At 41.7% G+C, this 14606-nt stretch overlaps 1 protein-coding gene across 11 annotated transcripts; it reads right to left on the bottom strand.

Moving 5' to 3' along the window:
- Positions 1 to 1997: 1997 nt before the first annotated feature.
- LOC4347640 (RNA-binding protein 1) lies at positions 1998 to 14391 on the bottom strand. Of its 11 annotated transcripts, none has more exons than XM_066304241.1 (11): positions 13434 to 14391; positions 8276 to 8353; positions 8035 to 8203; positions 7847 to 7908; positions 7675 to 7753; positions 6981 to 7240; positions 6564 to 6910; positions 6397 to 6476; positions 4367 to 4546; positions 2297 to 2459; positions 1998 to 2143 (listed from the first exon to the last, which is right to left on the bottom strand). In XM_066304241.1, the coding sequence occupies exons 2-6, from the start codon at positions 8309 to 8311 to the stop codon at positions 7137 to 7139; spliced, it is 450 nt and encodes a 149-aa protein (XP_066160338.1). In that variant the 5' UTR covers positions 8312 to 8353; positions 13434 to 14391; the 3' UTR covers positions 1998 to 2143; positions 2297 to 2459; positions 4367 to 4546; positions 6397 to 6476; positions 6564 to 6910; positions 6981 to 7136. The 11 variants fall into 11 exon arrangements, with proteins under 11 accessions (XP_066160338.1, XP_066160337.1, XP_066160342.1 ...); XM_066304240.1 differs by having other exon boundaries at positions 2297 to 2442; XM_066304245.1 differs by having other exon boundaries at positions 8035 to 8197.
- Positions 14392 to 14606: the final 215 nt, after the last annotated feature.

Below are 14606 nucleotides of genomic sequence, written 5' to 3'. Positions count from 1 at the left end.
CGGCATAGGGCAGCGGGCGATGCGAGCGGCCGGTGAAGGGCATTGGGCGATACGAGCAGCCCGCGGCACAGGGCATTAGGCGCACTTGTGCAGGAGCGGCGGCTAGCGCGAAGGTGGAGTAGTGGACGGCGCGGCTCGCGGCAACTGTGCGGCGCGATGCGGGCGGCCGGCGATGCATCGCAGGGCAGCGCGCGACGCGGTGGCGCACTCGTGCAGGAGCGGCGGCTGGCGCGATGGCGGAGCAACGGCTGGCGTGGCTATGCGGCACCAGGTACAGCAGAAGAAGGCCGCCGCCGCCGCCGTACACGACTGCCGCCGCCGCCGTACACGACTGCCACCGCCCCGCCCCCACGCCCAGCTCTTCTCTGCTCCGCTCCCTGACCCCACGGCGTCACCCAGCGCGTGGCGCTCCCTCCCTCGCCGGCGTACGACTCCAATCAGCTGGCCTCCCTCTTCGGATTCCTGCTTGTGGGTTAGCCCAGCACGAGCCATCTCCTTCGCGTTGACATAGAGGACGGAGAAGCGCTAGCCATTGCAGTGTGGAAGGAGGGGATAGAGAGAAGAAAGACCTGACATGTGGGCCAAAGGACATTTTAGAAATTTCACACAATTTATCTCTCCTATTCAACCGGAAATTACTAATTTAATGGGTGCGGTGTCCACCAGCAAATAACCACATTTTGAGAGTGTATTCCTCCAAAAGTCACTTCGCGCGGTGTCCTACGGCTAAAACTGCAAAGTCACAATATCCTGTGGCAAAATTTGCCAAAACTAATCTACACAGCTATAACAGCAGGTACAATAGCAAGCTATAAGCCAGCTATAAACATATTTTAAAGAGATAAAGGAAGAGAGAGAAGGGCAGCGGGCTACAGAACTGTAGCCAGCTGCAGTACGAACTCCAAGATGTAATATGTGTATGATAGGTGAGACCAGATATAAATAGTATAGTAAGCAACTATTGTATGAATTGGCTATTACATTAGCTAAGATGATTTAGAGCTAGTAGTGGGCTGCACTATTGACCTTGCTCTAATTGTTGGTGGTGGTGATGACAAAATGTTGGTAGTCGGTGATAGTAAATCTGCCACAACAACTGCCTATCACTGATATATTTAACCCTCTATCATTGACATATGGCGTCGGTGTAATTTTGTGCTCCCTAATTCAAACACTCCCGATCCCTAATATGTCCGTTGATTCCGTAGATCAGTAACCTGTTAATATATGTTCTTTAAAAAGGACCTTGGCTATTTGCTGCGGCATTCATTCACACTAAAATACTAACAAGGCCATGAAAGATACATATGGTAAGAAGTACAATGGTGCCTCGAGCAAATCTACTAGTAAGAAGTAAAATGGTGCCTCGTTTACGGTATTCCAAAACTTGAGCATATGAGCCAAATTCAAATTTGCTTACAAGTTTAAGCATATGCATAAGATGATTAACGAAGCAGGTCCGAGTTGAAACGAATTCGACAGTAACTGAAATCTGTCCCATAAAAAGTTGAATTTTCAAGGGGTCCACCAAGCAATTAACGAAAGGTCGCAACCAATCAAGGGGCTTATTGGATGGCTTCGACATCTTTTCATCATGATGCTAATTTGTCCGGAATTTTGTAAAAATCAACTCTTCGTGGAGCGGAGTAAACTTCATCTCATCCGCTCGAAGTAGAAAAGAGGGGCAAATCAATATACTTCTGTAGTTACAATGTCTTTGTACCATAGCCATATACTCCCCGCGTTGCGTTTCATACCATAAGTCATTCGTTTTGACATTTTTCCTAATCAACTCTTTTTTTAAGTTTGTCTAAGTTTACAGAAAAATATAACAACATTTTCAATACAACACAAACATATTATCAAATATACAATGTTATATATAATGAAATTAATTTGGTGGAATAGATATTGCTAATTTTTTCTATAAACTTAACTAAACCTAAAGATGTTTGACTATAAAAAAAGCGACTTATAATATGAAACAAAGGGAGTACTTAACTCAAACAAAAAGCAAAAGTTTTTAACTTAAGACATTCACTCCAAGCATTACAATTTAAATTCAGTTACAGTTTAGACCTTGAGAAAATACAATTCACGCTAGAATACACTTGCAACCATACGAAGCAGTGTTTCTGCCAAACTGAAAAAAGAAAAGTAGATAGACAAGCTTAAATATGTTTAGGATGAATGGAGTACATCAAAACGATCATAACATAAGAACCATTCCAAAATCTGTATGATGCATAAGCTGTTGCACCATGGAATAGACCACTCTAAGAAGGGTACCACTTACCAAATTCACATAGCTCCGAAGAGCAATTCCCCTTTGCCCTGAATGAGAACCTCAGTGAAACATGTTCCATTGCCTTTGCATCGTCCCTGGAACCATGATCTTAGTGGCATCACCGAACACCTTTCCTTAGTAGTAACTGGTGATCACTGCAAAACACACAGACCTTTGAGCGTATCAGGCAGAAGTTGAGGTCACATCCTATGAATAGATTTCGTATCAACATGTCTGATAGTTACAACCACATTAGTGTTGATTTTTTTTCAAAATTGCTGCAGGTAGTGACAAAACTGTGCTATAAATGGTAGTACTATTATTACACTACGTCCATTAAACATTTCAAGTTTGTCTAGTCGAATGAATTTATATTGTCATGCTGGAACTTGAAGAAGCAAATAATGCAGCAGGAGCAAAAAAATAAATTTGCCTTATTCTTCTAGTCAGAAATTAATGTTGCAGGATAGATTTTAGAATTTTGCTATCAATGGCAGTTCTTTTACCGCAATATCCATGTCAGTTTATTTATGGTGGAAAGCTGGATGGCAATGGCCATTTCGACAATCAGAAAGAAGAAACGATCACTACCCACAGTTAATTGCTAGAAAAGTAATATGCCGTGTTTATCTTGTCTAATAGGAAGGACAAAATTCTTCTCTCTTGACAAAGAAGGAAACCGGCGTTTCATTTATTAGTCAGTGAGTATAAATCAATAAATGTTCTATTACCCTGTTGCTACAAACAGCCAGAGGTTGAATAACCTAGCATCAGCCTACGAAGATACAGCCAAGTAATGGATAATGATAACAGGTGGTAAAGGTGGTTAAGGTTGCAGGATAACCAGGACCCCCTTTCTAATACCATCTCGTTTGTTTAAACCTCTAACAACAATGTTCAGAACGGCCTTTCTTCCCAACTTAAACTTTCAATTTATTGCAATAGTAAAATACAAAAGATCATTAAACTCACACAACCACACTGATTTCTACTCCTGCTTGCCAACACATCTATAAAGGTAATTAGGCCCTTTATCTAGCATGCACGATTCAATAAACTGGAATCACGCTTGCATGTTTTGGCAGCCATATGTGGTTCTCACGTTCATGAAACATTGAGACTAGGTGAATATCCACGCAAGATTAAAAGTATACAGCACAACCAACTACTGTTCCTGGTAATGAAGCTCAAAGGATAAATTAGGATAGGTTCATTCATGTCAAAGAGCATGATTTGTCTAATCACACCAGCAACTGATATGAGCCTATGTAACAACATCATGCTTCTACTCACCAAGAATCGCAAGTTTGCAATACTACTAAGGGCGTGCTACCACATAAAAAACTCCAGTACTTTAATTAGCAGTTCCTCAAAACACAAATGCATTGGTAGAAGCTGTATACAGTCAATGCCAATGGGAACAAGTGACAGAACTAAGATTTTTTAAAAAAAGGTTATTACTTTTATCTTTTTTTAACAGAAATATACCATGGGGGCCAAAAAAAACAAAAACAAATCTAGACCCTGCTGACTTACAAACGGTTGGAAGGGGTTACAGGTTGTTGTAGAATTTAAAGGGTATTGAATGTATAATTTAGTAACAAAATAGAAAAATGTAGTAGTAATTTTGCCATTTCAACGGCCAATTGACAAATTTTACTGATGCGTAGAAATGGTTGATGTACCTTTGGGGAAATATGAGATGCAAATTAGACGATTGTTTTAGAAAGTTATAAAGGAGGATAAACCCCCTTCTCCCCCCCCCCCCCCCCAAGATCAAAAGGACTAAAAACAATTGCCTATTGCCAATGGGAACAAGATCAAAGGAGGATAACACCATAAGGACGGACTAGGTGACTATTGTGAGCGACCAAACAAGTAGCTCACGAAGTGCGGAGGTGCCAGCCCAGCACCACAGGCTGCTCTCTTCCGCAATAGAATGCAGAACCACCTGAACATTGGGGCTTTGTTCCCTCAAACACACATGCATTCCGGTGCTTCTATATTTCCTAGCTTACTAGAATGATCAAGGAGTTGAGCCCCTTTCTTTGGTCTTTAGGAACACCTCTGTTAACTTACCACCAACTAGAGAGACACGCGGTAGACCGAGGCACGGAGGCCAACATATTCAGCTTCTGTAGAATACATGTCCAGACATGGCGGGGAAATACACATGAGATGAGAAAGTGCCGAATAGATTCATCATCCTGGTCGCAGAAGGGACAAGCATTCGGGTGCGATAAACCTCGCTTAGCAAGCCTGTCAACCATCCAACACCAGTTGTTAAACAGCTAACCAAGTGAATAACTTGCAGCGAAGCTAGCCCAACTTTTCCAAATTCACTTCCAAGGAGCAAACTTGATAGACCACATGAAATAAGCATTATAGGCCAACTTCCTGATGTAGATGCCTTCTCAAGTGAAATAAGCACTTGAACAATAAAAGCACCATGTGGCAGCCAACCATCTTCTGTTATTCAGCGCTTGAGCCACAGTGCATTGTTTAAAGGTGCACTTAGAGATCAGCTAGCACAAGTTTGGAGCTAATTCAAATATCGTTTTGCCATGCAGACACCGATCCAACCAAAACTTGGTGGTTTCCCTGTTACCAGGGGTGTATCCAGGATTTTGGGGCACCGGTGTCACCACTCACTTATACTTATGCGGTGTTTGGAAGGGCTCCATTTCTAAATATTTCTAAGCTAAGGTGTCCTTGAGCTGATCTTTTTAGCTAGAGTTGTCGGTAGAATATTGCTGTTGTTTCAATGAGCATGTTCATTTGAGACTAATTAAAGTTTAAGGTTTGAATCACTTAATTTTAGACTTAATTCTGTATTGAGCAATACTTTGAGAGTTAGAACCTAATAAGACATACAAATCCTTTATTCTTTTGGTCAGACAAGCAAGTTATTGAAGTTGTTTTTACTAATAGCTAAAAATATGGTTAACTTTTAATAGTTGATAATAGAATTATTGGCCTAATTACATGGATAGAAACATTAGCTAAAAGAAATAATTATAGTCAACAGATCAAATATTTTAAACTGCGACATTAGTGGTGGCTGATGGTACCAAAACATATACTCCCTCCGTTTCACATTATAAAAAGTTTTGGTCTTTTTATCTCTTGTCTAAATTCACTAACATACATATGAAGTTGAGCATATATATGTAGCGCATGTGGATGCATGAATGAATCTATTCAAAATCTAAAACATCTTATAATGTGAAAGAGGAAGGATGATGGATGCATGAATGAATCTATTCAAAATCTAAAACATCTTATAATATGAAAGAGGAAGGATGTTGGAAAATAGATTCGGGCTCCAGCACCTACCACACCAGTTAAACTGTTTAAGTTTTCAAAGATGGAGCTATATTGTTTAGCCTCTGAGCTGCTGCAATTTAGCGGCTGGGGTCAACAAGCTTGCACAGTTGCACTGCCGGGGGTAAGTGCGTAAATGCGTACAAATGCTAGCAATACACTGGATTGGTTGGATGGCATCCATCTGAGACCAGTGATACTACTGTACATATGCCCCTGCCTGTTTCCAACAATGGTTTCCATAGCAACTCCAAAAGCGCACTGACATTGTATAATTATATTTTAACTGAATTACTGAAATGACAAAATAGTGCCTGGTTTCACAAAAAATCGTGAAAGTAGATAAGCCTGTTGGCATGTGGTTTAAGATAGAAGAGCTTGCTACTAAGTTGTTCAGAATAGCAAGCATATCCTTTAATAGTCGTAGACATGCAACAATGGTCTATATAGGGTGAAACAAAATGACAGAAAAAAAATGTACTAACCACAAATGAAGATGGCATACATTAATCATTGTATATAGCACTTTAGTTGGCAGCCACACTTTTTTGCCATGAAAAGTGTGGCTGGCACAACTGTGGCAATTTTTGGCTGAAAGTGTATGACGGGTGAAATGGGTGCCTATGAAAACTAAACTGCTATACTTCAATGCATGTTAAAGCACAGCAAAGAAAAGCATCTAATGCAGGTGCAGAGACATTAACTAGAGAAATTGGCAGCATAAGAAAATGCATATGGATGCAGACAATCATAAATTTCATAGGTAAAAATGATGTTGTAATTACCTTGCAGAGTCTCCAGAGCAGCACGAGCTTCAGAAGGAGTTGCAAAATCAACAAAACACAAGAGATTATATACCTTCCACCTGCAAAAGAGAACAAAATATAAGCAATGCTAGGCTTTACAAAATATGAACAGGGAAGTTTTGGTTCATAAGTAGCATTTAACTTACATATCTAGACTCCTTGTTGACCAATCTCACCTCAAAGAAACCAGAAAGGGGCGAAGAATATCTGAAGAAGACAGGGTTAAGGGCAAAAGCACCTAGGAGGTGTAACATGAATTACATCGCAAAAGATACCTAGACTAATTATAGCTAGGAAAATGTGATTTTAGTTTACAGGCATAAAAAGGATATGTGCAACCTCTCTCTTTGTGCAGTTCGAAGGTAGTCCTTCCACATAGAGTTTTTTATTCGGTCCTTGTAGCGCCATGGTTTCCACTGTCCATGCCCGCTGAATATGTGGCCATCCCACCAAGTGGAATAGCACTTTGGTTAGCACCAGCAGCATAGGACATCTGCAACCAGCACTATGTTAGTAAGAAAGTTGCTATCCTTAAATTAACAAGCTTATAATTGATATAATACCTGATTGTTCAAGCGATGGACATAATGGGGGCTCATTGCTTCGTGGAAGAGGCTGTTTCCCTAGAGTCAAGTTTGGTCTAGCATTGTATACAAGTCTCCCTAGAGATTCTCCACAAATTTTGCTCTGCATTATTAATTCAACTCCACCCAAGAAACTTAGTTTCTAACACAAGGCCCACCAATTGACCTCCTGCGAGGAGTGAGAGAGAATTGTGTGCGCAGGTTGGAAGACTCATGGTCATGTTCATCAAACTTATAGCCTGCAAAGTAAAACGTCATAATTTCAGAGCCAAATTCAAGCTTATAACCTGAACAAGTATTAGAAGCTCAAAGTTTATTCTCTCCCTACCAATGAAACGTCTAGTTTTATGATGGAAAGCACTAAAGTTGATGTGCACACAAATATTATTACATATGATATAGCACACATAGAATGACAGTAAGCTGGTTTCAAAGTGGAACAAGGAAAAAATATGATATTTCGAAATAACAATCTTAGTTTTAGTTCAGTCATCACACTAAAACCTACTGGATGTGGGACAAAGGGAAAAATATTCAGAAAAATAAACAGATTTTTAAAAAGACTAAAGGCACACAAACATAAAAGAATGAAACTGTGCGCAAGCACTATCTAACGAAATTGGCAACATAAGTACAATGCATATGGATGCAGAAAATATGATGTTATAATTACCTTGCAGAGTCTCCAGAGCAGCACGAGCTTCAGGAGGAGATGAAAAATCAACAAAACACAAGAGGTTACAGCTTCCAGCCTGCAAAACAGAGAGGGGATTTGACATGTAAGCATGCTTGGCTTTGCAAAAAATAACAGGGAAAATTTGGATCACAGGTAGCATTTAACTTACATGCCTAGACTCCTTGTTGACCAATCTCACCTCACGAAAACCAGAAAAGGGGCGAAAAATATCTGCAGAAGAAAGAGTTAAGGGCAAAAGCACCTAGGAGGTGTAATATGAATTACGTCGCAAAAGATACCTAGACTAATTATAGCTAGGAAAATGTGATTTTAGTTTACAAGCATAGAAAAGGATACGTGCAACCTCTCTCTTTGTGCAGTTCGAAGGTAGTCCTTCCACATAGAGAGTTCTTGATTCAGTTCTTGTAGCGCCATGGATTCCACTGTCCATGCCCACTGAATATCTGGCCATCCCACCAAGTGGAATCGCACTTTGGTTAGTACCAGCAACATAAGACATCTGCAACTGGAAGATAATTACTATGTTGGTAAAAAAGTTGCTAGCCTCAAATCAACAAACTTATAATCAATATGCTACCTGATCATTCAAGTGATGGCTATAGAGGGGGCTCATTCATTCATGGAAGAGGCCATTTCCCTGTTCCAGAAGGCATATCTACAAACAAACGTGTAAAGTGCTAAAATATTTAAATGCACATTCCACTTGGAGAAAATACATTAGGCAGAAATTAGTGAACAGTCTCGTCAATATTTTTCTGAGGGCAAAAGCACCAACGAGGTGCAATATGAATTACATCGCAAAAGATATATTTTTACCTAGACTAATTATAGGCAAATATGATCTTAGTTTAGCAGCACAGAAAAGGAGCAATCCATGTGAATTGAAAAACACATTCCTAGATATCAGATGCACTAAATTTGCAAAAATACAGTAATAGAAATGTTTACATGAAAGGACACGTCAATCCTCTCTCCTCGAGCAATGCTAAACTAGTGTACATCCCACTTGGAGAAAATGCATTAGGCAGAAACTAGTGTAAAGTGTCATTAACATTTTTTTCCCTTTCCATTTAAGAAGTTACAATAAATGGGAGTGCAACAGAAACAAACATGTGAACAGTCCCCTCAAGCGAGAGGGGAAACGGAAAGAGAAACCTTAACGGAGAAACAAAAAACCACAGAACCCCCACTTCAGCTCACACCACTGATGAATCCTGCAAGACTGCAACACCACCAGCGAGCAGATCAACCACCAGCCAGCCAGCCAGTAAGACGCACCAGATTACTAGAGAATTAGGGAAATCTCTGACAGGTTGATCCTATATTTTGTACATAGCAGTTACCATGGCATCTATTTATAAAAATTGACGGGTTCACCAATATAATTTTGTGAAACAACTAAAAAAAGCAAAGAAAAAAAATACAAGAGAAATTTCTTTGTCTGGGTTATGAAATCAGGCAATTGAGGTAACCATTCATTTTAAAGAACAACAAAGATTGAAAGCCATTAGTGAGAAATGTTAGTGTTGTACTGGGGAATTGCCATTATATAAAAACAAACAAATAGGTAGGAATTGCCCACAAACAATGACAGGTAAAATGAATGCTAAATAGTGTCTTATGAAGGAAGAACTGATAATTCACTGGATTACATGTTACTCCAAAGTACAAACTACACTATAACTTTCCATCATACGTAACACCTCAATAAAGCAAGAATAATTACACGAAGCAACAGAGGCCCAGCTAACAATAACAATCAGCATACAACATTTACACTAAGAAAGAAAAAGGATAAGAAACCAGAAATGTTGTATAAACAGGTGACTTAATGCAGATATAGGCCACATAATTTTCAGGGTAACATGGGTTGATTAGTCAAAACTATTTTGGATGCCCCAAAAAATTGCCGGTATTGCATCATCCATTGTTATTAGGATCGATATTTCTTCTCACACTTCTCTTTCTCCGCCAAACTTTATCTCCCAAGTTGCAATTTTGAGCATTGAAGAAACAACAACAACAACAACAACAACTTAGTACCAACAAGGCAACAACTGCTACAAACGCACGCATCAAATGCAGAACAATGAGAGATCAAACTGCAGGTGCATGGTAGAAGCAGTGGTGGAAAACATTGAGGTGTGGCCATGGCCAAATATCAGAGGGCATAACAACAAGAGAAGAAACAAAGTTTAAATCCAAAATTTCTGTTCCATTTCTCACCTAATTTTTAATTCTTGCATTCTGCTCTGACCACAAGAAAAGAAACTCAAAACGGCAAGAAAGACAAATCGGAAGCTTCTTCTCCATCATATAACCACATAAAAGACATAACTATGTAAAAAAAAGTAAAAGACATAACTATGTAAAAAAAATGTAAAAGACATAACTATGTAAATAAATGTAAAAGACATAACTACATAGATACTAAATAAAATGTGAAGGACACAACTTAGGGACATAATGGCATATTGTAGTACCACATGAAAAATTAATAAGGCCAAGGCCAACCAACCACCTAGCTCAAAAAGGCCTACTTAGTTGGTGAATGAAATGGTGGATGCAGATGAAGAGAGCACCTCTACCAGATGCCCACATAAAAAGGCACAGATAAGATGAGACTGAGATGGGGACAGTGGTGTGGTCAGTAACTGGGGAGGCATTAGGTGAGTCACAATTTACCGGTGGTATATGTTTTTTAATCCATATTCGTATACGGTGGATGTTTCTTTGATAGAGGTGTGTTGGTGTGGATTGAATGGGCTTAATTGTGCAAAAACATGTAGTGATTTGTTGGCAGTTACTATTCATGTGTTGTTTGTCAGTTACATGTGCCGGGTGGTGTTGCATGACATGGGGTTAGAGTGTGTCCATCAAGATGGAGGTGATCAAATAATACATCATGAAAGTGCATATACATTAATGTGGAGAAAAAGCCTAGGTCAAGGGCAGAGCCAGGGAGGGGTGGAGGGAGGTCAGGCCTCCCCCAACGGCGAATTTTTTTTCTTAAGTACCGGCTAATTAATCATCAAATACATGATTATGTCATGTACTTGGTGCATTGGCGTATTCAGGCTTCCAATGCTACCACTACCAGCTAGGATTGCATGCAAACAAGTTATTTGGGAGACATAGCAGTATATCGTTTTTAGATGGTGATGACTGCTTCCTAGGCTAAGCAGACCTAACAAGCTAACACGAAGAACACAACACACTTGGACAGCTCAGTTGTTCCAATGTCCGCATACCGTGTTCTAAATATGCATTTTTTTGTAAGCCCTAATACTTTATTTTTATTTACCTCTTCACTTTAATTTGAAATACTAAAATCTTCAAAACAAAAAATATGTATGTAGCCAATGACTAAATAATAGGCAGGAAAACATCCTTTTGTATGGTCAAAACTAACAAATATATTCATATGATTTATTATCCATGTCAAAATGTTTCAATTTTGTGCGTATTATGATGCAACTTTTTTATGGTCATTGTCACTCGGTAATGAGCTTAAGTTGGCCCCCTCAAGTTTAAATCCTAGCTTCGCCAATGGCCTAGGTTCTCTGCAAATCATGGTAAGAATGTGTATGGTGCATATCTAAACGAGAAATTTCAGAATTTGCCACCGAATATGCAGGCTTCTAAGGATTTGCCACGCAATCCACACTCCTTTCAAAATTTACCACTTAGGGTACCAATTTCTTCGTTCCATACCACTCCGTTTGCCCGTGAAGTCATGCCGTCTATCTTTTGCATTGGCTCCATCATCTTCCATCTGCCACCAACGTACTTTGCGAGCCCAGTGTGCATCGCCACCATCTATGACCACAACCGATCCCAAGCTAGCCAACTGTGTGGAAGAAGCACCAGCCCGTCGAATTTCTAGGGTTTGGGAGGGACATATACGCCGCACTTCACATGTGAGGAGCCAGAGAATGGGGGTGAGGGGAGTCCGTGCACCGCCGCTGCCGCTTCCTATTCCCGCGGTGCACCACGGATGTGTGCTCTCCCGCGTCGTAACTCGAGTGTTTTGGGGGATGGGATCGACGAGAGGGAAGAGGGAGGATGGGACCCCATGCGTCGCAGCTTGGTTTCTCCTGCGGTGGATGCTGGGAGGTGAGAGCCGTTAGAGAAGGAGGGAACACGAGCGTGTCAGCTCCACCTTGCCCGTGACGTCCGCCCACGCGACACCCTCGAAGCGGACAGATTACGCTGACACAGGCAGCGGATGGATGACGTTGGCGCCGAGCTGGGTTCGCGTGTATGGCGGATGGACGAGGATGGAGCCAGCGGAAGGACAGAAGGCTCAGCTGCACAAGTGGACGAAGCGGCACGGAATGAAGAAATTCGCATCCTCAGTGGTAAATTTTGAAAGGAGTGCGGATTGGGTGGCAAATCCTTAAAGGCCTACGTATTCGGTGGCAAATTCTGAAATTTCTCTCTAAACTACTTAAAAGGGCAATCGTTCGTCCGCCCTCCCCTTCCTCCACCGCATGCAATGCAAGAAGAAATAAACATGCAGGGCACATCCTTGCCTCCCCCCCCCCCTCCCCCACCCACCACAAAAAAAAGGTTTTAAAAACAACCCAAAAAACCATCCCAATGGGCTAAAAACAGAAACATGCACAATTAATCTTTCACAAATCCATTGCAATACACAGGCATTGACTAGTATTGGGAAAACCACAACCATTTCTTTCGAATATGTATGGTTCATTTTTATCACATAAGCATATGGCTATTGAGTTGAAAAATTAATAGATGGCCATCTGAGAATGGCAAGTTATTTGAACCATCATGCTGTCAGCAGCGCTATAATTGTGTACACACAAATTTCCAAACAATTGCCAAAATGGCAATTACTAATGCTCTTGCTCGGTTCGAGATAGCAAGTGTAACAAGAAAACATCCTATCGATAAATGATACTCCAATATTAAAAGGAAACAGGAGATTGCATTACTGCACTTTCAATAACTGCATGAAGTAAGAGCGGCAAAAAATGCAGTATCATGCAAATCCTAAGCTAACCGATCAGATCTACGTGAAATCGCCATCAACAGATTATAAATTGCATCGTCTCTTTGGTCCAAACAGACATTCCAAATTTCTTCACAAGAGCAGTTGAAAACATTTCCCTAACCCAAAATTGAAACTCTACAAGAAAACCTTATGTGCCATTTTGCTTAACAACCGAAAAGGGTAGGCTACACTGAACAAATGTTTAAAAACTGTACAAGCCAAAGCATAAAAGGAAAAGGCATAACCTCAATTCTAAAACAACAACTGTTCCTAAGATTATCTTGAAGCTTACCAGAAAAACATAGATTAGAGATCACAGATCAATGATCAGTGATCACTTATATTCTAAAGTTCATTAACAAAGCCAAAGATCACAGATCAATGATGATCAGTAGATAACACCAAGCAATTGCAGTCATGCTTAAGAAAAGCTACAATCAAAACAACGAACAAAACATTGCATACCTCCATGTTGAAACTACATCCAATCACTGGGTTACATCTTAACATTACAAGGAATATAAGAGGCTAATCGCTGATGTGCTATGCAGCTCACTTCATTTCTTGCTTATTTATTTATTTATTTATTTATTTTAGACAAAAGAAGCTTATATCAACCTGACAATAATAATAGCTACGACTAGCAACATTAAAAATATCTCATGTCTTATGTTGCCAATGTAAAGTACAGGGGAGGTGGAGTGTTAGAACGAACCAAAGTAGTCCAGATGTTGAAGCTTGAGTAGAGGAGTGCCATGGCCAAAGGCGGCTGTGCCAACAATGGCATCATAGGTCCAGCTTGTTGGGGCTGCAATACCATGTCAATAAGGTGGAAGGCCTGCGCACAAAGGCAGCAGCTCCATCGCAGCTCTGGCATGTGGGTACGGCATCACAGCGACATCGCAGTCATCGATGAATGTGCTATCATACTATCATAGGCTGCATCATCATCACAAATTCGTCTTGCGGAGGAGGCGGTGGCAAGGTCACAAGTCCACCATCACGAATGAACCACCAATCGTGGGCACCGAAGCCGCTTGCAGGGGCATCAGTGCCACCATCGTCGCCCCAAGCATAGCCAAGGGCGCCATCACAGCGACAATCGCGCCTGCGGCCACATCCCATCTCATGAGTTACTTCCCCCATGGCGCCTGCGCCACCACGGACACCCCCATCACAGGCGATCACAGGCTCACAGCAGCGACTCGCGGGGGCGCCGCCGCCGCAGCGATCGACCAGCTGGGTCGGAGCCATCAGCCCTCCACCGAATCCGAGGTCACCCCTCCAGCTGACGCGTAAGCACGGTTACTCCGGTAAACGGCGGCTCCGGTGGAGATCATCAAACAGTTGTGGATGCCCTTCTCTCGCATATAGCAGGTTGGCGTATCCGACAACGGAGGAGCGGGCTAGGGTTTGGGGGTTTAGGGAATGCGGGTGCGGGGACGATGTGGGGTAGGTGAGGTACACATTCCCCTAGGTCGTCGCGCCCGCCGGTCACCGTCTTTGGCTCCGGTCGCCGTGGAAGGGTGGGAGCGGCGACCGGCGAGGCGGCGCGGTGGCCGTCGGCAAGAGCGCGAGGCGGCGGCGGCGTGAACGAAGGATGCGGCGTATGACGTGTCACGTGCGGCGGTGGAGTAGCCAGGAGAGTTTAGTGGACTTAGAATGATGGGCCTAAACTAAACTGCAAGTGTGTTTGGCCTGTTTGTTGAGGCCCATCTAGAGGAGATCTCCACGTGGGAATCCGTTCCGGCTCAAGTAGTTACGCCCAAGGTTGGCAAGGTTGGCAGTACCCTGATTCGTATTAGTATCTTACGATACTACGATCCTATCAAGCCGAAACAATACCGATCCCACCTAGTATCTTATCCTACTATTCATTACTACACGA

This window comes from Oryza sativa, chromosome 9, assembly GCF_034140825.1.
Source record: "Oryza sativa Japonica Group chromosome 9, ASM3414082v1".
NCBI lineage: Eukaryota > Viridiplantae > Streptophyta > Magnoliopsida > Poales > Poaceae > Oryza > Oryza sativa.
This window is presented reverse-complemented; position numbering and strand designations above follow the sequence as displayed.